At 56.4% G+C, this 25,455-nt stretch overlaps 1 protein-coding gene across 2 annotated transcripts in view; it reads left to right on the top strand.

Annotated features, from left to right (window-relative positions):
* GAS6 (growth arrest specific 6) overlaps positions 1 to 25,455 on the top strand; it is a 47,249-nt gene that overhangs the window by 14,373 nt on the left and 7,421 nt on the right. For both annotated transcript variants that reach the window (XM_045821702.1, XM_045821703.1), the window contains exons 3-12: positions 4,590 to 4,614; positions 6,191 to 6,253; positions 13,274 to 13,396; positions 14,375 to 14,497; positions 18,516 to 18,638; positions 19,522 to 19,643; positions 20,891 to 21,009; positions 21,379 to 21,568; positions 23,728 to 23,892; positions 25,125 to 25,293. In XM_045821702.1, coding sequence (XP_045677658.1) covers positions 4,590 to 4,614; positions 6,191 to 6,253; positions 13,274 to 13,396; positions 14,375 to 14,497; positions 18,516 to 18,638; positions 19,522 to 19,643; positions 20,891 to 21,009; positions 21,379 to 21,568; positions 23,728 to 23,892; positions 25,125 to 25,293 — 1,222 coding nt within the window. The remainder of the gene's footprint in view (positions 1 to 4,589; positions 4,615 to 6,190; positions 6,254 to 13,273; positions 13,397 to 14,374; positions 14,498 to 18,515; positions 18,639 to 19,521; positions 19,644 to 20,890; positions 21,010 to 21,378; positions 21,569 to 23,727; positions 23,893 to 25,124; positions 25,294 to 25,455) is intronic.

Below are 25,455 nucleotides of genomic sequence, written 5' to 3'. Positions count from 1 at the left end.
ATTCATATTAAACTACAAACCCACTCTTGCCCTCCCTGTATGTATCCTGTCAATATGCAACATTGCTGTTACCGAGTCTCAGCCTACTTTGTCAAATAGCATAAAGAGTTTTGGAAACAAAATTTTGGCCACTTATTTGCTAAAAGAAGTAATACATTCTTCGTTTACCATTTGAAAAATGAGCGCAACGTGTTATATTGTGATGTGTGACCCCTGCTGCAATATATTGTGTAAATCTAGACTAAGGTCCTAGATGGCCCACGCCCTAAAGGTTTATGCCCAAATGGTCTGATGTGTCTGCAAAGCAGTTTCCACATCGATTAACACAGCGGGGGTCCCACAGCGGTGCTGGGAGTGAGTGTCCGTGAACTCGTGTATGCCTTGGAAGGCAGGAATTAAGGCGGCTACATAAAGGTGAGTGGCAATGTCAAGGTGGAATCGGTCTTTAATTCCACTGGCTACCCTATCCCTGCAGGGACATTGCTAGCCCTTAGGAGCTGAAAAAGTTAAAGTAGATTTGTATCTGAAGATGTTTAGTGGCCCTAAGTTCTAGAACCTTCCCAGCTGCACATGGTCCTTGTACATAAGTTACATGAGGGTGACTGTCATCAGTTCCACAGAGCCTCAACCCAGGTCATGTTTCCGTCTTGATAATGTACATTTGGACAGCCTTGGCTGTGTGACTTTTGACAGTTTTTGGAATCTGCTCTTAGCATCGAGTCTGATAGTGAGACCTCCAGACTCTCCCCCAGCCACAGAGGAGGCTGGGCAAAGGGCCCGCAGGAGGGCTGGTGGCTGGGGCTCTGGAGCTGCGGGCCAGGCAGCCTGCCCGCGAGGAGGCTTGCCCAGGGTCCCTACGTGCTTCTGAGGTTGGGTTCCCGAACCCACCGCCCTGCCAGTGTGGAGGTTGGGCGGCTCCCTGCTGCTCTTGACCTTTGCCATGTCCGGGGCTATGTGGGCACAGACCTAGCCAGGCAGACGGGTCCTGATGGTCAGCACAGGGTGGAGGCTGGTGAGAAATTGTCAACAGACAGGAATTCCCAAGGATTTCACCAACCTTGTTCTCCTTTCGGGCTTTCCCCGTATTAGTGAGGGGACCATTTGGGTGACAGAATAATTAGGGAGCAAAGGCAGAATGGGTGTTTTTTTTTTTCATGGAAACACTCTTTTGTAGTTTCCAAACGAAATGGCAGGCCTCACTTTCAAGTGGATCAAGTAGACCACGTCTTTCCTGGGACCCAGCTCCTCGAAGGTGCTTGGGGTACAGGCTTCCCGTGTTTACAAGGCCACAGGGGACAGGAGCTCAGGAGCATGGCATCTAGGGAGGAGGCTGGAGTTACCGGTGATGCGCAGCTCCCTTTACAGAGATGTGTTCCTAGCAGGCGGGCTCCCAGCCCAGACCTGTGCCCGGGCCTCCTGGAGCCAGGGCTGCCCCAACTGAGGGGCGTGCCTGGTGCACGGGGGCTGCTTCCCTTGTGGGCAGTCCCTGTTGGTCATGGTCACGGCTTAACTGTCCAATCTTATGTGCGCTCTGTCTAACTGCCAGCAGGAAGGGTACGGCCCTTGGAGTGACCAGCGGAAGGAAAGTTAAAGGTAAATGTCAATTAAGAGTGAGGATCCAAGTTTTATAAATACATTGAGGAACCATAATTAGCTTCCATATTTTGAAGGGGATGCACTGAGACCATTGATTTAGCTATTTCTCCCAGGGTGCTTATCGGTGTTAGAATTAACAGTCCAGTCTAGTTCAGTGAAAATTGTCCGACTCTGTGTTTGCCTGAACATTCATGCACACATTCCTTCATCCGTGTCTTCATTCACTCATTCTTCCATCTGTTCACTCCAGGTATCCGCACATCCACCCTTCCATCTTCTGCCCACATGTTTAGCAGCAGCTCCCGAGGGCTTCCGGGGCTGGACCGCTCCAGGCTGTGTCCTGGCAGAACGATGTGCCCTTCCTCTCTTGGGGCTCCAGCTCATAGTCTAGTGGTCTGCAGTTTTGCCCACTTTTTTCTGTCTTTAGCTGTTTAAGCAAAGTAGAAGCAAATCCCTGGGGTGGGGGACAGTTGCCAGAAGACAAATGGCTTCATTTCCAGCCTGAGTGATCCCAGCCTCATGCTGGCCCGTCCATTCCCTGCTCTGGCCCTCACCCAACCTCAGAACCCAGGCCTTGCTTTTCGTGGAGTCGAGAAGACAGAGGGTAAAGTACACAGGTAACTGCTCCCTGCTTCTGAGTCTGGCCATCTGAGCTGCGGCCTCTGTCTGTGCATCCCCAGGGGTGCTGCTGCCTGTGGAGCCCATGCAGCTCCTGGGCCTTGGGCCGAGCTTACGCCCTGACCCACTTGTGATGTGGGGGAGGGCGGCTCTGTGTCTTGTCTGGTGCCTGCATTCACCGTGACTCTCGCGGGCCCTCCTCTCCTGTCAGAACTTTGAAGTTGGAAACGTCTCTTTCTCTTGGGAGAGTGTGTGGCATTTTTAAGTGTATTCACCTTAGCTGTGCTTTTATTCCAGGTTAACCATCTCTCTCCTAGATTACAGGGCAAATGAGCACACTCTTTCCACCCTTCCCCCACCCTAAATAAATCCAGCACACACTTCAGGATGAATTGTCACCAGGTTATGACCCTGTGGTTTCAGTGACCACAGGGTCACTGGTGTGGTTAACTGAGGAGAGATGAGCATGGCTTTTCTATTAATAATGTTTTCTCACAAGAGTAGAATCATTATTGAACATGCTCCACAAAACTGTAAACTGGCCACGGTTTGGGAAAATGTGATACACCTTTCTGGAGAGCTGTGCTAATGTGAATGCTCCTGTGTGATTAATTAGACACTTGACTCAGAGTCTTTCACTGCTTTCAGTTCTTACTTACTCTCTCTCAGTTTCCTGAACCTGCGTGCACACTTTCGGCATTTGCTCTAAATCTTTTCTCTCAGAGCCGACACCTTTCCTTCTGTGACAAGGCCCCGTGGCCTTTGTTCTCTCTCTCAACCCAGACAGATGTCACTCCCCGCTTGCGCCATCGTCCAGCCTCTGGTGCACGAGGTTTCCGCAGGGCGCACCTGGCCTTGCCCGCCTTTCCGGTGCTCAGAGTTTGGCCAATCCGTGACCGAAAGCGAGAGAAAGAAGTGCGAGAAGTGAAACCGGGCCTGCGGTGGCCTCTGAGTGCTGGCGAGGAGGGACAGTGCCCGCCCTGACTTTGTGGCTCTGACTTCCAAAGCCGGCCTCTCCGTCATGCCTGCGCCGAATGCTGTCTTTGCAGCTGTCACACAAGCTGTAGTGTCAAACCTGCTCTGACCCTTTCTTTTCCTTTAGAGGGCTTGAGAGTTTTGTTTTTTAAAATCACATCCAATCTGAGTGTATCTTAGCAAAGTGTCCCCAGTGCCACCCCAGTCTAAGAACTCTCATGGCCCTCAAGTGGCACCACCCACTTTGCCGCTTTCACAAACAGCAGAGAAGGGGGGCGCTGGCCAAACATGTGTGTTGGGGTGACACACGAGGTTTGTCATTTGCCAGGACCAGCGTAGAAAGCTACGGCATCCTGTGTGGGTGGCCCTGGGGGCGCCTCTGCCTGTCACTCTGTAAATGGAACCTGCCAGCTCGCAGCCACGCTCTTTTGGGGTGCAGTGTGCTGCTGGGAGCCCTTTGCAGCTTCGTGACCTCAGTCCAACTCTGCTACCCATGTTCAGCCTCAATTTCCTCATCTGTGGTAATGAAAGAGGCCTGCCTTGGAGGTGGTTGTGAAAATCAAACAAACAGTGTCAAAATATGGAATGTCACCAGCAAACAGTTGACACCCAACATGTAGTGGCTGCCATTGCTTGGTCAGTGACTTGGTTCCATTAAAGGAGGTAATTAGGGCCAAACTGCTCCATGATTGGCCCTAAGGGGCAGACCAAAGTGGACGTGGTGGGGCTATTTTAAGCAGCCTGTTGCCTGGGGTCTATGTCTGGGGCAAAAGGATCCTGAGGGGCTTCCCATCAGGTGCCTGCTGCTCGCAGAGATAGGCCAGGCAGTTCCTGTGTTCGACAGTCCCCGTACAGTGCAGGTCTCTAATCTGCATTCTCGGGCAAGAGATTGTTGGCCTGGACCCCCCTAACTCCCCCAGCACCGCTTTGTTTTGCAAACAGAGTGAATGCAAATGAGTACCCACATGCCAAGAGTCCCACAGAAGGCCTCACGTTTCTGTGAGGACTCCTACCTCCACGAGTGTCTAAGACTTGCAGTGTTTCCCATGCTTCTACACGACACTTGGAGTGGCGCCTTCGAAGTCGCTATAAATGGCATCGCTGTTGCTGGTTACAGATGGTCGAACCACGCGGACGACCTGGCACACACTCTGCAGAAGTACTTCCCTCGTGCCAGGCTTCCAAGCAGGAAGTGGCTTTCTGGGTGGTTCCTGCCCTGCTGGTCCTGGAAATGAGCAGCTGTGGAGAAACTCTCCACTGTCCCCAAACCCCTGCCTCCCCGAGAGTATCTGTTCTGTGTGCTGAGGAAGAAAGGCGAGGTTCGATTGACTAGCTGATTGTGTGGTGTGGGAAGCCTCGTACTGTGCCAGTAAACTGTCGCCTTTTTTCTTTTTCTGCAGGAATATTTTTATCCGAAATACTTAGGTAAGTTGAACTCACTGCTTCCTTTAATTGTCATAAAGGCATAGTTGGGGAATATGTGTTACAAGTGGGAGAAACAATTGGTCAAAACCTCATTACCAAGTTATTCCCGGATGGAAGGTTGCTTAATTCCATAGTGAGTGTGAAACTACCCAGAGCACGCAGGTCGAAACACTTGTGTCTTTGTACCGTAATGCTCCATGTTAACTTCAGTCCAAAGCCATTATTTGCAAATCTTTTTTCTGCTCTGAGACCAGGATTAGCTTATTATTTGGAAATATGATTATCTTAGTAATTCTCAGGCTTTCTGATCTCAGGACTCTGTGTATCTGATATTACTGAGGATGCCAAAGAGCTTTCATTCATGCAGACTGTATTTGTGGGTATTTACCATGCTGTTAATTAAAACTGAGATAATTAAAAACTGCTTTTTATTTAATTTGAACAACAGGAATGTGCCAGCAGACACCCTCTTGGCTGCTGAGTGGTGATGTAGTTGTGTGTAGGGTGGCCTCCGGAAGCTCTGCCGTGCCCTGGGGCGGGAACGAGAGGAAAGGGGCGAATGGCAGCTGAGTCTTCCCAGGACAGTGGCAGTGACCTCCCACCAGTCCGAAAGGGGCCTGGGTTCCCCTGAGAGCTGGCCCTTTAATCAGTGCCGTTTTAAGATGTTTTTGGAAGCATACCACTTGTAATGAGAGAAATGTACTCCAGGGTCTTCCTTTTTAATTTTTTAAGTGCAGGCTGGTAAATTTTCCCTTGGCCTTATATCCTCTTGCTAGGGGCGGGCACCTTCGCTGGGCCCATATCCGGCAATGAGCAAAGTGGACTTGGGGCTGGCCCTAAAAAGCCGGTGCCCGTTGCTCCTGGGCTCTCTGTTGGTCTCCCTGGCTCTCTGGGGTTTGTTTCCTGAGGCAAAGGGTGACCAGTTATCCCATGAGCCTCCCCTTTAGGGACCATCTGTTGCCTGTGCCACTGTCCTCGTAGGTGTGGAGAAGCACCAGGGACCCGTGGGAGGACCAGATAAAGTGGCCCAACCCCCGTTCTGCACACCCTCATGTTTCACATCAGGCCAGGATGCGTGTGCTCAAAATGCCAAGCCTCGCATCCCTGCCCCCGTGCTCGTGTGGGGATGCCACTGCCCATCGGTGTCCAGCACGTCCAGAATCTGCTTTGGAATTTCCAAAGCAGGTTGACTTTCAAATTAAGGGCAGTGTTTCCAAACAGGGGTCAACTTGAACTCTCTGACTACGCTCAGATCAGAAAACTTGCTGAATGCTATTAGTGATTCTTCTGTGCAAGAGCAGAGGGGCCCGCCGCAGCAGCCGCGGACGGTGCGTGGTAACGCTCTTGGGTGCAGGGCCTGCCGTCGCGGTGGAGGCGCTTTGCTGCCGGTCAGTGTGACAGCATTTTGTTGAGGTGTCTTCACAAAAGCTGAACTGTGTTATGGCAGGAAGCCTGTAGCATCCCAGGAAAGGTGGATGATCTACTTTTCCAGAGGTGTCTAAGAGACGGCAGTACCGTTTCTGAGTCCGTTTCATCTCCCGAGGCTGAAGAGTGACACACCGTTTCTTTCTTGCAGCTTGCATCAATAAATATGGATCTCCGTACACGAAACACCCAGATTTTGTTAAATGTGCTCAAAGTAAGTCTGTCTCCTTCCTGTCTTCCTCAAAGCCATGTGAGTTTAGGTAACTTGAAGCTTTGTTGTGGTTTTGGGGGGTCTTAACTATTTCCATTATCTTAAGGGGCTAGAACACCTTCCCAAAGTCTGCTCCCTTGTCAATAAACTGTCTTGTTTAAGCAAGTATGTTTTGGTCTTGAATCAGCAAGAAATGCTCACAGTATGAAACTTAAACCTTCCACAAGAGTGTAAAGAGAATGCCCTTCCCCGGGACTGCATCCTGGTCAACCATAAGTTCTCTTTCCCAGAGGCCCCCACGGTTGCCAGTTCTGAGAATATATAATGTGAACGGTGTCCATGATCTGACCCCACTCTGCCACCAGATGCCATGGGTGCCTTCCATGTCGGTGCACACAGAGCTGCAGGAGCACATTCCTGTCAGCACTGGCGGGGTGAGGAGTGTCATTTGACCAACGTGTATTGGTGGACTCCTAGGCTATTTCCAGATTTTTATTATTGCAGACAAGCCAGAGTGATAGCCTCGTCCATTTGTCACCTCTCGCACATCTAAGTATATCTGCAGAATAAATTCCTAGGGATGGAACTGCAGACCCAAAGCTGTGTTCCCTTTTCACTGTGACGTCCCCCCACCCCCTGCCAGCGGCTGAGCAGGAGCACCCACCTCTTCCACAGACTAGTGTATTTTTCAAAACTTTCTGATCTCTTCCAGTATAAATGGTGAAAGATGACATTTGATTTGGTTTGATCCAGTCATTTCAGTTGATGTTTTTCTTACTAATGGGTGAAGCTGAGCTTGTGTGTTTATTGTGTGAATGATTTGTTCATATTCTTTACCTATTTTTCTCCATTTGTAGGAGCTCTTGATTCGGTTTTGCATATTTGCCATTTGTAGTAAAGGTAACAATTTTCCCCCTCAGGTCATCTTTTTATTATTATTGGTGTAATTTTAAGTTAGCATACAGGAAAACTGGCGTTCCTGTTGCGTGAACTTTAACCCACCCGTGGAACCGTGTGGCCACTGCTGCCGGGCCTGACTCAGGCCTTCCCTGGTCCGAGGGGCCTTGGAGTACAGCTGATCCACAGGCACCGAGCCCGTGGAGTTGGTGTTTTCACCGCACCTGTTCTGCGGGTGAGGAGACCTGAGGTGCCAGTCGACACGCTGCAGGACTGTCTCTGCGCTGGGCGTCAGGCCAGCCTCTTCAGGGACAGCCTGGAGAGCTGACCAGGCCCAGGACAGCTCTTGGCCCCTGGCTTGCCTGGGCTCTGTCCCTGTGCTGGCCCCTGCTTCCTGTGACTCGCTCCCATCACAGGCCCCAGCCACGACCAGAGGAGCAGAGGAAATGATCTATTTAACTCGGAAAGGGAGAGGAGTTGCTGCTGTGTGGCCCCGCTCCCTGCTCCCTCCTGGGCAGAGGCGTCTGTTAGCTCAAGGAGCCAAAACCCATGCCGTGCCTGGAGGGAGACCTGGAGCCAGCCCCTCCCCTCAGGGTCAGGCCGTGACCTCCGCCTCCCCAGGGGTCATCCAGGATCTCCCTGGGGCCTCAGGCAGACAGGGGAGCAGTTCAGCTTCAGGTCATTTTGGCTTTTGTTTTTAGTTAGCATTTTTTGTTCTTGTTGTCCATTTGCCAAACTAATTTCTTATTTTATGATAATGTATTCAAATTCATCAGGAGGTTTTAGTTCCTGAGTTTCAAATGGTTTTCTGAGATTATAAAAAAGTTATCTAATGTTTTATGTAACTGTATGACTGCCTGGGAACTCTCCGGACGAGGACGGACCTGGGTGTGTTCATGTTTCTCCGGGGGCAGCCGCCTTGTTCCAAAAGGCGCCGATTTAAAATCTCCAGGGCTCTCCTCAGACTGCCGCAGTCCTGGCCCGTGTGGTTGGTGTATGAGAGCTTTTGGGGCATTGAAATGACTTGAGTTGTTTGAATAGCAAAGACCATTTCTTAGTCAGTTGAGACTGTTCCTCCTGGGTGGCAGAAGTCTGGGAAATGAGGAAGGAGGGAGAATCCCAGAGATGTTTCCTGAGCTGCTGTTTAGAGGGAAAATCTCCTACAGCTGCTACTGGTGCCAGATGTGCTAAATGCAGTTTCTGGCGGTCTGGGAGCTGCCTCCCACGCCTGCTCCCTCCGTCCCGCCCAGGACCCACGGTGACCCTGAGCAAGCCTCTCTCCCCTTCCCGCCCTGGTCCAAGCGCATCCTCCTCAGGCACCTGACCAGGGCCCTGTGCTCTTCCGGTGAGTCCTGGGCGTGACAGAAGTCCCTGAAGCCTGAGATACTGTGCAAATACCCTTATTGTCCTCGAAGAGGAACCCTGTAAAGACTGCCCGGGAGTTGGGCTGTCACTCTGGGAAGGACTCGCACCCCATCCCACTGTCCTCCAAGATGTGCCTTTGGGCCTGAGTGCACTGGGATCAATTCGAGCAACTTGGCCCGTTTTCCTCCATTCCTTCCTGAAAACAGTCGCCTCTGGTGATCCCGGGCAGTGTGTAGCTGAGTCCTTGGGTTATCCAGTATTGTTAAAATCAAAGCAATAGCCTCAAAGAGATCCCCTGTTAGTGTTCAGCCCAGCCCAGCTGGAGGCTGGGGACAGATGCTTCCACGCAGGGCCAGTCTTCCCTGTTCACAGATTCCCTCTCGTGCTGGCGGGGTTCCCATGGGGGAGTGGGGGGGGGGGCACAGTGGTGGGGGGGCCTGCCTGTAGTTGCTTTCTGAAGCTTGGGCTCCGCTGCCTTGCACAGGGTGGGTTTCAGGAGCCCCAGGCCCAGTTCTCCTTGGGAGGGAGGGTCTCTTTGTACTTTCTCTTCAGTCGGAACAGTGGGCCCCACATTGGAGCGTGCTGTCCAGGTTATAACTTGTCATCACCTTCACATTTTGGGAAGGGGGAGTAAAGAGCACCTGAGAGAGCCATCCTGGTGGCTGTCAGCAGATGTTTCACATTCCAGGCCACAGTCGCAAACAAGTTCCTTCCTCCCTTTCCTTCAACACAAGCCATCTCAAGGCCAAGATATGCCCCTTATCTCCTGAGCAGCTCCTTCCATTCCCACGCCCGACCTCAGCGCACAGGTCGTCCCTCAGCCTGGGAACCCTCTGCAGGCTTGCTGGGGATGGGGGAGGGGCGAAGTGGGCGCCCTTGGGCCTGCAAAAGTTTGTCTTAACCGCGAAGAAGTTTTCTTTTTACGGAATGTATTGGGGTGACATTGGGTGATAAAATCATGCAGGTTTCAGGTGTACAATTCTAGGACACATCACCTGTGTACCGTGTGATCACCACCCCAGTTGTGTCTCCTTCGGTCGCCATTCACCCCCCCTTCCCCCTCCACCCTTCCCCCACCCTCCTTTCCTCTGGTGATCATCCTACTGCTGCCTCCCTCTCTGAGGTCGGGTTTTATGTTTGTTTTTGGCTTAATCCCTTCACCTTTCCACCCAGCCCTGATCTTTATTATTTCCTTCCTTTGCTGCAGGGCTGTTCTTGGCAGGGAGCTATAAATGCCTTTTACTGGTAAGCAAGTGGGAACTGGGTCCAGTGATCAGAGGAATTTGGTCCTGGAGTCGTGGGTCACCCGCAGCCGCCTCAAGCCTGCCCGAGGTCAGCCCCGCAGTCCCCACATGCTGCTCCAGCCCCCTTTCCAGTTCCACGCCGCCACCCGCTGTAACGCTGTAACAGGGCTGTCCTCCTCCAGGGGCAAAGCAGATGGGGAGGAAGAGGCCCAGCCCGGCCCTAGGACTGGAGAGACAGGGGCAGACCTGCTTCCTCACTTCGTTCTGGCATGGTCAGGGGAGGGGCTCTGAGGGGTTTTCTACGGGGATGGGTGTCATGCAGAAATCTCTTAGAAAATCTCACCTCAGTAGAAACTGGTATTGGCCCCTCAGCTCCGGAGACCCTGAACTTTTTTTAAGGGGGGTTAGGCATTCTAGGCAAGTTCTAGATGCAGTTAACAGCCCTCCACACCAAAGGTACATGTGTGTCCTTCTGAAATAACTTTCAGTCTTTAACCACCATGTGAGATGGAGACTCACACCACCTGCCTGACTCCGCACCCCTGGGGGCCCATCTAGGCCTTGTGTCGAGTGTCTTGGAGGTATAAGGCGAACCGACTGTTCCACCCCAGCTCGGGTGCCGGCCGGGCCCAGCAAACGTCACCCACGGCTGGTTTCTGCAGCCCACCTGCCCTCAGAGCCCCTTCCTGCCAAGACGAAGTCCAGAAACAGGCCTGTCCCTTTACCTCTCCAACCCTGGGTCTGGGGTAGCCTCGCTGCCCTGTCCCTCCTGCCCCCCACCATGACCCTCGTTACAACAAGCATGGGAAGGCAGCCGGAGGAGCCTGTGCGTGATGCACCGTTCCATGACCAAATTCCTCTGATCGCTGGACCCAGTTCCTACTTGCTCATGGGTAGAAGGTATTTACGGCTCCCTGCCAACAACAACTGTGGCATCTCAGCAGTACTGGGAGGCGTTGTGTTCGGTCTGTGTGTCCGCAACTGTTTTGTTGGCTGTGATCATGCAAAGCAAGCCCACGCTGAGGTGCGCCACGGAAAGCCCACAAGAAAAACTCGACGACTCATGGGTTCGTTTTTCAAACATGATTATGCAGATTCCCCGAGGACTGACCGGGGTGCTCGGGCTGTGGGGACAGCTGAGGGCACACAGAACACCCTGGGGTGTGGAGTCTGTGCTGGCGACGAAGGCTGACTCCACCTCACGTGAGCTGGAGGGGCACAGAGACCAGCTGCCTCCCGAGCTGGGGGCCGGGGAACAGACCTGCCAGGAACCCACCGTGGTGCAGGAGCAAGCCCTGCGGTGGAAATGCCGTCCCCAAATTTGGAGTAGGGCTGGAAATGCCAATCACTTTAGGAAAGAAGACTCTGGCCTGGTGCTTTCAGTGGCTGCAGGACCTGTTGGCCTGAGCCTGGTCCCCGTGACCAGGCAGTGGGATGAGTGGTGACTTTGGGTCGGGATGGGGTGGGGGTGGAGAGGAAAAGCTGGAGAACTGCTGGGTCCTAGTTCCTCCAGGGTCCAATGAGCAGCTACCCTCCTGCCACATTACCTAAGATGACAACTCACTTCTAAATGTAAAAAGTAGCTGCACCTGATTCAGGTGCAGTAGATGGGTGTATGGCCCTTGGAAACAGTACTAGTGGAAGGTGTGAATGATAGCGGGTGCCGTGTGTTAGAGTGTACCTGGTCTTAGCCAGGCCCGGGGGCATGCCCCTGGTGTCACCTGCCCCTCTGCTACCTGATCTGCCACCTGCCTGGGCTTGGGGACTTTTGACAGCCAGTTGGTCTGGGTGACCACAATCTCCGGGCTGCTGGGGAGACGTTCCTAGCTGCCCTTGACCAGAACTAAAACAAAGAGAAGCCTGTTTTGCTGCGATTGTCAGTGCAGCTGAAACCCACTCACCACAGACACTGACGAGTTTACTGAGGGCGGTTGGAGTGTCTTCCCTCTCCCCACCCCCCACCGTGAACGAGCCAGCCCAGCCCTCAGCTTGGACCTCAGCAGTGGACCATGTGCTGTTCGGGGGCTGGATAAGGCATGTGCCCCCTGGGCCGGAGGAGAAGACAAATAGGGAAACAGCAGTCACCGGGAGACGTTTAATGCCTGTAGGCCCATGAGAGAAAGACAGTCGAAAGCTTCTTTGAGGAGCAAAGGCAAAGGCGGCTTTAGGTGGGGGAAGAGAGCGGGCTGTTCAGGAGCCGACGACCACGTGGCGCTCCCCATGGGAACTGGAGGAGACGCACTGAGGGAGGTCGGCATGGGCCCTGTGCCTGGAGCGGCTGAGTCAGCTGCAGCACACTGGGTGAGAGGCTTTGGAAAGCTCCACAGGTGAGCAGCAGTGCGGCAGCGCCTGCTGTTCCCGAGACCCGCCTGTGTTCCTCTGCCGTCCGAACCTGGCCAGCTCGGGGTTTCCCAGCCCCCAGAACATGGCTCAGCCGTTGAGTGTGTCTGTGGGCACGAGTCTTTCCCAGGCCAGTGGAGTGCGGCTTCTTCACAGTGTTCTGAGAACCCAGACTGTGTGGCCGATCGGGCGGCGGTGGCAGAGCTGTGGACAGGAAGGCCTGCCCCTGCCTGCCCCTTGTGGAAGGGCTCCTGGAGCCCTGGGCCCAACCACACCTCCCCCAAGTCCCCTGCTCTCAGCTGCTTGAAGCCTGGGAGCAGGCGATCCCCACACGGACGGGGTGAGCACCCCACCAGCCACGTGTCGTGGAAGCTTCAGCTGTGTTTGTGAGAAGCTCCCTGTCGCATGGAGAGCCCTTGGGAGACACACCACAGGGACAGTCTCTTAACCATACTGCCTAAAACAAGTGGAAATTATGCTGGCGATTGACATGCTTATCCCAGGCAGATGTTTCCCCAAGGGAGCGGGTCAGAGCACACCTGGCCAGGGCCCTGCCACTCTGGGACTCGGTGGGAGGGTGTGGGAGCAACAGTGCGGCCAGGGTCTGGGGCTGTGCTCCGTCCTGCGCAGGCAGGTTTCTGGGTGAAAGGGGGCAGTGCTCCCATGGAGGCCCAGCCCAGTGGTGAGAATGCTGGTGAAGGTCCATTCACTCAGGATTTGAGTGGGCGGGGGCTGGCCTGAGAGGGCGGAGATGTCCACCAAGGGTGGGGCAATGGTCCTCGTCTGCCTCGAAGGCCCTTGGGTCAGCCAGGGCTCTGCAGACCTGCTCTCTGGGAGGTCTGAGCTCCTGGGGCTGAGCCAGGCCCACCCCTCGCCTCCCTCGCTCCCTAGGGGGCCAAGACCTCCAACGCCCTGGCCCTACCGATGGGTGGCCCCTCCTTCCTGGAACCAGCTGGGGGCCTGGGCAGCCTGGTCTGCGTCCCCCCTCCTACCCTGAGGTAGCCAGCCTGGGTCAGTAGAGAGCACCCCCGTGACCCGGGCCTACCTGAGAGTGCCCCTGCCAGGGGCCCGTGTTCCCAGGGGCCCGACAAAAGGCTGTGCTGCCGCTGGGCATGACCGGCTCCTCCCAGCTGGTTGGGAGCAGCTCAACACAGTGATCTCCCTTCCTCCCTCCCAGACCTGCCTGACCAGTGCTATCCAAAGCCCTGCAACAAGGAGGGGACCCAAGTCTGCCAAGACCTCATGGGCAACTTCTACTGCCAGTGCAAAGCCGGCTGGGGGGACCGGCTCTGTGACAAAGGTAAGGCCACCGCAACCACGGGACAAGGCTTGAGGGTGTGAGTGCTGGGACCTCCCTGCAGGGCTACCCAAGAGGCCCCAAGCTGGAGAAGCTGTCCTCTCCCTGCCTCAACTGCCTTTGCACCCCAGTTGGGGACACAGCCGTGCTGGCCTGTTCTGGCCGAGACGGGAATGGGGAGGCGTGGAGGAGCCCACAGGGTGTCCTAGGAGATAGCCCCACACTGGCCAGCCTCTACTCGGCCCCTGGGGTAGGAGAGAGAAGATGGGCCAGCAGGGCATCCTTGGCCCCTCGTCAGAGTCACCCCGAGAGTGAGAATGTTTAAATAGGGCTGGAGGCCCTGCTTTTGCCTCTTGGGGCAGGGGTACTGTCCCGCTTGAGAAGCACTCCGTGAGCTCCTGGGGAGAACTGGGGAGGAGCAGAGTGAGTCCTCTCTGAGAGCAGGCCTGGAGCAAAGGAAAGGCCCGCTGTGAAGCAGGGAGATTCCGTCTCCAACCTCCCTTGAGTCTGCACTTGTGCAGTGTCAACAAAAAGCTGCAAGAAAAATCCCCCAGTGCCTGGTTAGGACCCTCAGGCGAGCCCTTCCTTGTGGCCGAGAGCCCTGTCCCCCTTCAGGGCCTCTTGGGGCTCTTTCCCAGGGCAGCTGAGCTGAACTGGGGGCCCCGCCCACTGGCGGCCTGTGAGGGCTCCGCTCAGCCCGTGTGGGGCCTGGCCAGACTGAGCTGGGGCCTCGTGGCTGCCCAGCCATGACCATCGTGGGCACTTTCTGACTCCTGCCCTCCTCTCATGCACACTTGGACAGCTGCAGAGCTGGCACAGTGTACGGTCAGCACCCACCGCAGAGGCGGTGGCCTCCCTGTGCCCTCCTGTCTGAGGGTGGATGCAGTGGAGATGGACTGCCAGATGCTGCCACAGGCTCGAGGCGGGTTGCATGTCGCCTCTGGGCTCTCCCCAGTCCCTCTGTGTCCTGTGTGTGCCCAGATATCAACGAATGCAACCAGAAGAACGGGGGATGCACCCAAATATGCTACAACAAGCCAGGCAGCTTCCACTGCTCCTGCTACAGCGGCTACGCGCTTTCCCAGGACAGCAGGACCTGCCAAGGTAAGGCCCTGGGTCCGCCTGCAGGCTCTCCCCAGCCCCTCTCCTCCCCTCCCCGGCTCTCTCCCCTCTGCTCCTTCCCTGTTATTTCGGCAATTGCCAATTGCTGAAGTTGTCCGTCACATTGGCTCTCTGCAAGAGGCTGCTGGTGGTGGCTGCTTCATTTGCTCCTGGAGAGGAGGGAGGAGGTTGTCCTGAGGAACCAGCACATGCCCAGGCATGTCAGCAGCCAGAGGGAGCTGCCCAGCACCACCTCACGCAGGATGAGTCACTGTGTCTGTGGACCAGGCCGGCCCAGCAGAGGCGGAGCTCAGCACCCCTGCACGGGTGCGGCTGCTGGGCCTCCTTCCAGTGCCACATCCCCGCAGGTTTCTCTGTGCAGCTCGGAGCTCAGGACATCTCCGGGTGTCTGTCCCAGGTCTCACCTCTCGACACACACCCTGCTCACCTCCCCAAGGCCCTGCCCTGCCCAGCTGCCGGCCTGCCTCCGGGAAAGCCCCACTCCCTGAGCAAAGCAGGAGGCAGCGCAACAACCCATCCCTCTTCTGTGTGCAGTCTGGTCCCGGCTCCCCAGGGCCTAGCCCCCTGTGCCCTCCCGGGAAGGACGCTGCAAACTATGGCCTCGTCCTCTCTGCTCCTGTGCAGCTGTGGTGTTGCCTGGTCAAAGCCACCGGGGGCTACCCAGGAGTGGCACCCCACGTTTCAGGGGGCTGCTTCCTCCTCTCTCCCTGCCCTCCTATCTGGGTGTGCTAACGTCTGTCTGGCCTTGGTGCCTCGGAGAGTCTGGGCGCGTTTCTCAGTGCTGCCAGCAGCGTGCCCAGAAAATGGGACAGACAGAGTTTGGGGAGAGCAGCATCGGGCACAACGGGGTGGATCTCGGAGTCAGGACAAGGGCGACTTCCCCCTCTTGGAAAACAGCTTCCACTTTGGTCCACATCGGTGGCCCCCATTGTTGACCCCTGTCGATGATGACCAGGAGGCATTCTTACATCCGGGACAGTGTTTCTCTGAGTGCACAGAGTCACCCATCCCCTCCACCTCCTGCCTCGACCTGAGACGAGGGCTGCGGGCCAGGAGCCTCGTCCAGACCCGGCTCTGTGATGCCCTGAGGAAAGTCTCGCACTCTGCAGGCATGTCCTCATCTTAAGAGCAACCGAGGACACTGCCATTGTTGGGCAGAAGTGTTTTACACGGCACCCAGGGTCTCACTGTTACCTGAAGACCCACCTGCAGAGCAGAAGCTCCTAAACTCAGGGTTTGTGTCTGGTGCACCTGCAGCCACCAGGGAGTTCGAGGCTGCCCAGACTCAGTCGGATTCCGAGGTGGAGCCCTCTCCTGGGCTCTCCAGACACCCCACCCCCAGTGATGCCACCATGCACTGAAGAAGGAAGCCCTGCTTTAACCTTCTGGGAAGACCCCAAGTGACCAAATTACTAGTCTACTTTCAACCTCCCACCAAGTCTGTGAAGCTTGAGGGGGACACGGTGGTCTGAGAGAAGCCCTCACCCTGTGGCCTTTCCCCCAGAACAGTGGGCAGGACGGCAGGGCGGGCTCTGCACCTGCCTGAGTCAGGGGGCCCGGAAGGTGCTCTCATTAGCACGGCTGGTTAGTAACTAGTGCAACACGGGAGCCCCACCCTCGTGCCGGTTTCAGGGCGTGCCTTCTGGTACTGGCCTCACACAGCTCCCTTCTCTTGGCCATCCCCGTGTCTTTTTGGGCCTTGGGACATCAGAGCGAGGCCCAGGATGCTTTGGGGAATGAGGACTGTGGAAGAGACTGGATATTCCGTCACATCCTCCTTGGATGCTGGGAGGGAGGAGACAGGGGCCCCTGAGCCCCTGCTTCAAGCACTGTCCCTGGGAAGCATGAGAAAAGGGGGTGCTGGGCTAGTGGGTTCAGGGCTCAGGACTCTCCACTGTCTCCCCTTGGCTGCCCCTGGAAGGAACTGGGCAGTCTCAGGCTGTGTGGCCCGGCAGGTGAGCTGGGCTGGGCGCTCTCCTAAGAGGAGAAGCAGAGGAGGACCCCATGGGGGGAGGGGCGCTGGCACCTGTGTCAGGGCTGGTGGGCCCCTTGACCACAGCGCATCTAGTGGGGTGGGGTCTGGGCTTTCTGTGCCCAGTGCCAACACCACCCACCTGCCTGCTCATGTTCAGCTTTCTCGGGTCATCACGCTCCGTGATTAACAGTTGGACGGTGACCTCCTCAATGGGCAAAGTGTCAGGAGGGCTGAGGAAGAAGAAGGAAGGAGTGGAGACAGCTAAGGCCGTGGAGGCACCAAGGAAGGGTGTCAGGGCACGGTCTGGGCTCCCAGCCCCACGAGCCCCATTGCAGGAGGTTCTGCAGCAACACAGCTGCTCTGGGAAAAGAAAGTGGGGTGACTAAGGTCATGATAGGCACAGTGGAATTCGGGGTTCTAGCCACTGTTTCTTATGGGGAAGAGATGGCCCAGTGCTGGGTCTGCTGGGGTGTGGCAAGGACAGACTCTGGCTGAGAGAGAAGGCCCCAGCCCCTCGCCCTTCCCTGGTGCTGCTGTGACAGCCCTGCGACCTGTGAGAAAGGCAGTCTCTCGGGTCCTGCCTGCCAGCTGAGTCAGAGAGTTTGAGGGGGGCTGTCCAGACCTGGCAGGGCCTTCAGGGACTCTTGGGCAGCTAGGGCTTAAGGAACCTTGTCCAGGTTGTCCTGGAGTGGCCTGTGGGGACAGGTCACTAGGCGCTGTCTTGGTTGCTGACTCAGGAACATCTGGCGACTGATCATCTTTCCAGATCAGAAGCTTTTGTGGAGTCGGTGAAGGCAGGTGAAGCCTGCAGAGCGGCCCTGAGATTGTGGCAGGTTACTGTCTGCTGTGGTCAGTTTGCCCTGATAAGCTACCCTTCCTGCTGGGTGGCTGCTCAGACACAGCCCCAGGCCCTGCAGCCCCAAGGGGGTGAGCGTGATGCTCATGGCGGGGGGTGAGGGTCTCCTCCCTGCTCCCTGGGGCTCTGCCTGGGGTCCCTGGTGCAGCCGGTGCCAGGCTGAACCCACCACCGCACTTGCTGAGGGAAGCTGGGTTTCTAAGGGCCCGGGCGTGGAGTTGGCCAGCCTGGCTCCTGAAATGAAACGCACATTCAGAAGCTCCGCCACAGATCAATACTGATACAGGAAAGCCCGGCGGTTGGACACACTTCCCTTGGGGAACGCATGCTGTTGGGGTTGGCTCATGCTTACGTCTGCGAGCAAGGTCTTACGGTTTTCGTGTTTGAAAGCCTGTGTTTGTCGGTAAACTACCCCTGTGAAGAAATGAGGAGTAGTTGCGAAGCTTTGCTATGGGGTGTTATGTTGCCATCTGAGGAATCACATGTTATTTAAAGTAACAATCACACTTTCTAGAAGTAACCATTGCACTTTCTAGATATTCCTTCTGTTGCTGAAGGAAATGGGTTTTTAACTGCAGGGTTTTTCTACTTACTGGTTGCCAAAATGGCAGAGTGGATGGAAACGTCTGGACAGAGCCATGAGGATGTGTCAGTGCTGGGGTGTTTGGTTTCCAGTGGACAGAGCCCAGTGTGCGCAGGGAGATGCGTCCCGGTGCCCGAGGGGAGCAAGGGGCTGCGGGGCGCTAGGCGGGACTGAAGCTCCAAGGCACCGGGGGTGACTTTTTCACCTTCCCATACTGCAGTTCTTTAAAGTACAATGCTGTGCACACCTCTGGCCAAGCAGTGCTCTGTCCAGTGCCTGAAATTGACCTTTTCAGTCGATACCCTGATCAGAAATTCCCTCCATCCTCGATCCCTCAGGTTGTCGTGGGCCTAGAGCTGTCACGTCCAGTGGGTGGGAGGAGGGGGCAGGCAGCAGAGGGCTGGAGGGGAGGAGGGCAGGGTCAGGACCGGGGGGCCCGGCACCAAGGATGCCTCACAGCCGCCTGTTCTCCACCTGCCAGCCAGGGCCGTGGTAAATTTCTGGCTCACTCCCGGCGGGCCTGGGACGGCTGCATCCGCCCTGTCAGTCTGGGCTGCAGCCTGGGGTCCTCTGGGGTTTTTTGCAGACATAGACGAATGTGCAGACCCAGACGCCTGTGGGGAGGCACGCTGCAAGAACCAGCTGGGCTCCTACTCCTGCCTGTGTGACGAGGGCTACGAATTCAGCTCCCAGGACAAGACCTGCCGAGGTACCCGACTGCCGCCACTGTAGCCACCGCACACGTACACACACCTGCACCGCATGTATGCAGACATGTACATTGTCATGTACACACATGCATGCCCACACACATGTGCACACACCACACCTGTGTGTACACCAAACACACATATGCACACACGTGCTTCTTGATGCAGCCGGGCACCTTCTCCTACATCTCTGTGTCTCTCTAGGCAGACACAGAGGTAAGATTCCACAAGATGATGCCCCTGTGGACTATGGCAGATTCAGGCTTTTCTCCAGCCCCAGCTCACTTGCCTACTGTATTTGGGGACAGGCCAATGAGATCTTCCCTCCCCAGTTAGTCCCAGCCACGTCCTCAGGGAGTGCAGAGAAATGTTTTCTCACCAGCCTCTTGCCTGATGCCCTGGCAGCTGCCCCAAACTTGAGGGAGATGGTAGGGTGGTCCCAGCCCAGCCCCCTCCTCCATCTCCCCTCCAGGCCCATCCCTCGAGCCCCTCACACACTCAGGGACTCCTGTCCATGGCACAAACCTGCCCCAAACCTTCAGACCAAGCTTCGAACACACGTGCTTTGTTCGCTGACCTGGTAGCATGCCAGCGGGCTTCGCGTGTCCTAACACCCTCCTTCACCTCCCACAGTAGCTGCTCCCTTCAGGAAGGGGCGGAGGAGGCACAGGCTGCCGAGGCCGGCCGGGCCTGGGTGCCGAGTGGGACTCTGGAGTCCAGGGTGGGAGTTCTGGGAGTGGGGGCTCAGGAGTTAGGGCCCCCTGAGCCACCTAGTTTAGAATTCATTTTCGCAGTGAACACGCCGTGTGTGTGATCAGACAGAAGGTGTGTGTGTGTGGTTGCACACAGTGAGGTCGGGGACACTTCCCTTGTGGTTGGCAGATGTGGACGAGTGTGCAGAGGGACGCTGTGAGCAGGCCTGTGTCAACTCCCCCGGGACCTACGCCTGCCACTGCAACGGACGCGGGGGCCTCAAGCTGTCCCAGGACATGAACACCTGCGAGGTAGCGCCCCTCCCCCACCCTGCTGTGGCCAGGCCGCTCTGGCCTTGCCCTATGTTTTGCTGGGCTGCCCAAGCCAGCTCCTCTTTGGGCCCTTTAGCAGCTGGTGGGAAGGTTTGCTGGGAGAAATGCTCTTGCTGAGAGGCCTGGTGTACGTGGGGCCACATGGAGAGTGGTGGGGTGGGAGGCGTGTTCCGCCCCAGGGGCTTGGTTGTATTTGCGAGACTGCTGCGGCAGCCGCCTGCTCCAGGGCGGACCGGGAGTGAGGGACTGCGGTGCAACTCACTCGCTCGGAAGCGCGTGTTTCCTTGCTCCCTCACATCTGCCCAGGTTCGAGCCGGGTGTGCAGTCCGTGTGCGTCCCCCGCCCACTCTGTGGGCCCCTGGCCACCCCACCGGGGCTCCCGCTGGTCTCTCTGGGCAGTGGAGAAGCCCGCTGTAGAGCAGCTTCCAGGAACCAGAAAAAAAAGGAAATACAAAAGCACACCCGACTCACGCAGCTTGGTAAAGACAAACTTCACGAGTTCATGTCTTCAGATGCTGCTTCACTGATAAATTTTTTACTGTGTCCTTATCCATGACGAATTATTTCCAAAAGGTTTTTATGTATTTACTTTTAGAGAGAGTGAGCAGGAGGGAGAAAGAGAAAGGAGAGAAACATTAATGTAGGAGGGACACATCAGTCAGGGGCCTCGCCCCCGATGGGGGACCCAGCCTGCAGCCCAGGCGTGTGCCCCGGCCGGGAGCCGAACCCATGACTTTTCTGTGCACAGGCCGGGGCTCAGTCCGTGGAGCCTCACCAGCCAGGGCCGTGAAGAATTTTTTTAAAAAAATGAAATGCGTGCCAAGACAAGGAACACAAAACCTAGAAAAATGGTCCAATTAATCAACTAAAGTATACAAACAAGTTCTAGCAATCAGAACACTAACACATCCACAGGGGCCCCTAGGACATCGGGAAAAAATGTGGGAGCTGTAAGCGCCCAGGCCCGAGGCTTCCGGAGAGGCCGGACCAGCCTCAACGGGCAAGCCCCCACACGGTGGGTGGGCTGTCACGGAACTGCGGGGTTTCTGCCAGAATGCAGCCCTGACGCCCCAGCTCTGCCTGTGCATGTGCCAGGGGCCCACACTGCGCAGGGTGTCGGGGGAGGCCGAGGGCTGCTCCGGCGTCCTGACAGGCCCTTTGTGACTGGAAGCAGGGCGGAACCAGGGCCTGGCCCTGCCTGACGCTCCTTCCTCCTGTTCCAACAGGACATTTTGCCCTGTGTGCCTTTCAATGTGGCCAAAAGCATGAAGTCCTTGTACCTGGGCCGCATGTTCAGCGGGACGCCGGTGATCAGACTGCGCTTCAAGAGGTTGCAGCCCACGAGGTGAGAGGCGTCTCCTACGAGGCAAGCAAACCCAGCAGAGCCCCAGGGGAGTGGCCGACCGATGGCTCTGCTCCCGTGTCCCAGGGCCAACATGCAGACAACTGGTCCTGGCTGCCCTGGCCATCAGCTCAGTCTTGGCACAGACGCAGCCACAGTACAGTTTCAGCGCTGGGCTCTGGGTCCGAACCAGCTGGACGCCACCCCCAGGAGCTTCGCTGTGGGTGCTGCGGGGGGCTCAGCCCAGGGCTGCAGTGACCCTGGTCTGCACACCTGCTTCTCTTCCCAAGGCCAGTTGGAGCTCTGCCAGGGGAGGCGGCCGGGCCCGCCGACCTGTGTGTAACCAGCTTGTTTCTCGGTGCTGGCCCTCAGGTTGGTGGCCGAGTTCGACTTCAGGACCTTTGACCCCGAAGGCATCCTCTTGTTTGCCGGAGGCCATCAAGGCAACAACTGGATCGTCCTGGGCCTGCGGGCCGGCCGGCTGGAGCTGCAGCTCCACTACCACGGCGTCTCCCGGGTCACCAGCAGCGGGCCCATCATCAGCCACGGCATGTGGCAGACGGTAAGTGTGGCCTCCCCTGCCCCTCCTGGGCCGGCCCGGGGTCTGCTGGGATGCAGGCTCCAGCAGTTGCTTGTGCACACACATGCCCAGCAGTTAGTGGGTGCTGCACGTGCCTGGCAGGACAGGCCCTCTGCCCTCCAGGAAGCTTACACTCTGATGGGGCATCAGCTCCTCATGTCATCGGCAGGGGCGATTCCAGCAGGGGACCCCTGGCTGTGTCTGGAGACACATTTTGGGGGTGGGGGGCCCGGCACTGGGTTGAGGCCAGGGGTTGCTGCTAGATACTCTGCAGGGCACAGGGTGCCTCCTGCAGAGACACCTTCGTTCAGACTGTGAATAGTGCTGAGAAACCCTGATCAAGGTCCAGGCACCTGCCCCTGTGTCCATGTGGCCTGTCCCGGCTCCAGGAGCTCACCTGTCAGCGGAAGGCAGGGTCAGGTGGGATACATGGGCACCGTCTTGGGCTTCGGCTTCTGGAGTCCGCTCTGTTCCTGCTGAAATCTGGGCATACTCACCCTCGGGTGCTTCTCTGTGGAGAATGGCCTGGTCAGACCTGACCTGGAGGCAGCTGTCCCGCCAGATGCTGGCCTGGGAGCTTGCTGCCTCGTTCTGCATCCCAGTGCCTGGGGCAAAGTGGCCTGTGCTGCAGCAGGCTCCCCCAGCAATCCAGAGGCTCCGTGCTTGGAAACGGGCTTGCAAAAGCAAACACTTGAAAGGGAAACGAGAAAAGCATTCTCTTTTCCTTCAGAAGTGAAGATAAAATGGAAAATTTCACCTGGCCTCTGGGAGTAAAAACGCTGTAGATGTTTGCAAATATTTCCATCCTGTCAGTACTATTTAGTTCCCTCTTTCCTGACCTCTTAAAGTGCAAGTATCTCCAAAGCAGCAAAGCTGCAGATAAAACAATAAATCTGGAAAGAGGCAGCCTCAGGGGTTGAAGCAGGTGTCCCACCCCGAGGTTGTGGGGCACGAGGGGTCCTGGGTGGGGCTGGGGACGGTGCCCTGCGGTGGGAAAGCTGGAGGAAGCCTGACTGGTCAGTGGGCAGCGCTGCCATCCCTCCCTGACTCGGGAATTGGGTATCGAGGGTTTCTTTCCTCCCCCGTTTCTAACCGGTCCCTGCCCCAGCAGCACCCACATAAGACACTGCATTCTCCGGCCACACTCAGACCCAAGAACCTAAACGTGTTTCTCCACGTTTGACAAAGAGGAAATCGACAGATTTCTGGAAAATCAGGAAGACACACAGTGCACAGAGCAATAGGTTTAAAAATGTTTCTACATGGAAAGTAGGAAAGAACGGAAAGTTTCAGAATGGACTCCTGTTCATTCAGCATTCAGTGTGTGCCAGGGACTGAGTGAAGTGTTGGAAGCTGAGACATAAAACATGTTTTTCTGCCTTCAGCTGTGCACAGCTAAGGATGAGAAGGACCAAAATGGGGAGCAGTGCCGTCAGGGCTGACCCAGTTGGGTGGTGACATCAGGGCTGGGCTGACCCAGTGGGGTGGTGACATCAGGGCTGGGCTGACCCAGTGGGGTGGTGACATCAGGGCATGGCTGACCCAGTGGGGTGGTGACATCAGGGCATGGCTGACCCAGTGGGGTGGTGACATCAGGGCTGGGCTGACCCAGTGTGGTGGTGACATCAGGGCTGGGCTGACCCAGTGTGGTGGTGACATCAGGGCATGGCTGACCCAGTGGGGTGGTGACATCAGGGCATGGCTGACCCAGTGTGGTGGTGACGTCTGGGCATACCTGACCCAGTGGGGTGGTGACATCAGGGTTGGACTGACCCAGTGTGGTGGTGACATCAGGGAATGGCTGACCCGGTGGGGCAGCAACGTCAGACATAATTCCCACTCCCTGGCTGAGGTTTAGGGAAGGGGCTCTAAGGCACGAGATGAGAGAAGTGGCCCCACGCGGGTTCCCTCGTAGGGAGAGCAGTGATGGGGGCAGCAGTGTGGGGGGAGCCGGTCAGAGCCTGAGCCACAGCGCCAGCCGCACAGAGGCTGTGTGGGCACTCGGAGGAGGTGTAGGGGATGAGCGTTGTCACCCTGAGGCTGGGTGTCTCTGGGTCCCAGGTGGTGACGAACGCAGTCGCCCCGAGATGGTGGCCCTCAGAAAGTGCACTCCTGCCTCTCACAGCGCTGGTCTTCCGCAGATATCTGTTGAGGAGCTGGAGCAGAGTCTGGTCATCAAGGTGAACAAGGAGTCTGTTATGAAGATCGTGGTGGCGGGGGATCTGTTCCAGCCGGACAGGGGCCTGTACCACCTGAACCTGACCGTGGGAGGCATTCCCTTCAAGGAGAAAGACCTCATCCAGCCTGTAAGTGCCGCCGTTGGTCTCTGGGGTCAGAACCTGGGACCGGTCTGAAGACGAGGTTTAGCGAGAGCTGCCACGTGTTTGGCGCTAACCAGGTTTGGCGCAGGACGCGGAGGAAGGTAATACTCCCCGGAAGCTCCTTTAACCAGCAGCAGGGCAGCCTGTGTCCTGCCTCTCACCACCTCCTTCTCTGAGACACAGTTGGCTTTTCACCTGAATTGATAATGAAAATGTCTATTTTTGCAGTGGAGATAAAACACAATGAAATTATTCTTTAACAAAAAGAGCAATCAACTTTTTTGGACAATTCCCAAGAACATTTGGGTTGTTAACCCTGCCGGGATTTCCGTAGGGGAAAAAGACCCAGTGGGGAGGTCAGTACTGGTCATTTTCAAAGTCCTGCCCTTTCTCCCCTCCCCGTACCACACGCCTGTGCCCCCATCTGTGTTTCTCCATCTCCCAGCATGCTGCTGTCCGTGGCCAGAATCTTTGGCATTGTGAGGATGATGTCCCCACCCAGTAGGAGAATGAGTCAGGAGTACCTCGGTGTTCCCAACAGTGGGTGGTGTTAGCACCACCTTCCCCCCAGGGGGTAGAGACGGGGGGCGGGGCGTCCTACCCAGGACCTCCAGTATCTGACCCCCATTCCACGGCTTCTGTCCTGCGGTTCCCATTGAAACCCCTCACCCCCCTCATTTCTCAGATAAAAGCTGTGGTGCCCTGATTTGCTCAAAACCATATAGAAAGTGGATGGCCGGGCTTGAATCAGTATTTCTGGCCCCTGGACCTACCTCCACGGGCGCTTTCTGGGTGCCAGGTGAGGATACCAGGCACCGCTGCTGTTCGTGCTGCCTCATCCCGTATCCCTTCAGCATGCGGTCAGTGTTCTCACTCTGTTTTGTGAGTGGGGACACCCAGTGCAGACAGAGAAAGGGGGGTCCCTACTTGATACGTGGTCTCCTTATCCTGCACGGAAAGGACTGGCCGAGGATGCTGCACTCTGAGGCACCCTGCAGTGAGTCATCTGGCAAGCACAGTGCCCTTTGTGAGATAAATAACCTCCTCCAGGAGCATTTGTCCATTCTGCAGTAGCTTTCCACATGCCCAAGCCCGGATGGTAGCCCGCTTATCTGATGAGGCTGGCACCAGCCGCGCCTGCCATGGGGTCTCTCATCATGGTATCTGGGAGCCTGTGTGGCCCCAGGGAAGCCACTGAGGTCTCTCTGTCTCTCCAGATAAACCCCCGCCTGGATGGCTGCATGAGGAGCTGGAACTTGATGAACGGTGAAGACAGCACCATCCAAGAAACAGTGAAACTGAACACGAAAATGCAGTGCTTCTCTGTGACGGAGAAAGGGTCCTTCTACCCCGGGAGTGGCTTTGCTTTCTACAGCCTCAATTACGGTAAGTCTCGGTGTAAATCCTAGGTGGGCATGGCTGTGGCCCTATTTTAAGCCAGTGTATGCTAAACAATAGGAAAACCGAGAAGCGGCTCCTTACCTAGGATGACAATGCCAGGGAGAAGCTAGGCCCACCGTGGGCTGTGGGGCACAGGCGGCTCACAGG

This window comes from Phyllostomus hastatus, unplaced genomic scaffold, assembly GCF_019186645.2.
Source record: "Phyllostomus hastatus isolate PE091 unplaced genomic scaffold, TTU_PhHast_1.1 phas_scaffold_46, whole genome shotgun sequence".
Lineage (NCBI taxonomy): Eukaryota > Metazoa > Chordata > Mammalia > Chiroptera > Phyllostomidae > Phyllostomus > Phyllostomus hastatus.
The sequence above is the reverse complement of the archived record's forward strand: the minus strand, read 5'-3'. Positions and strand labels throughout refer to the sequence as shown.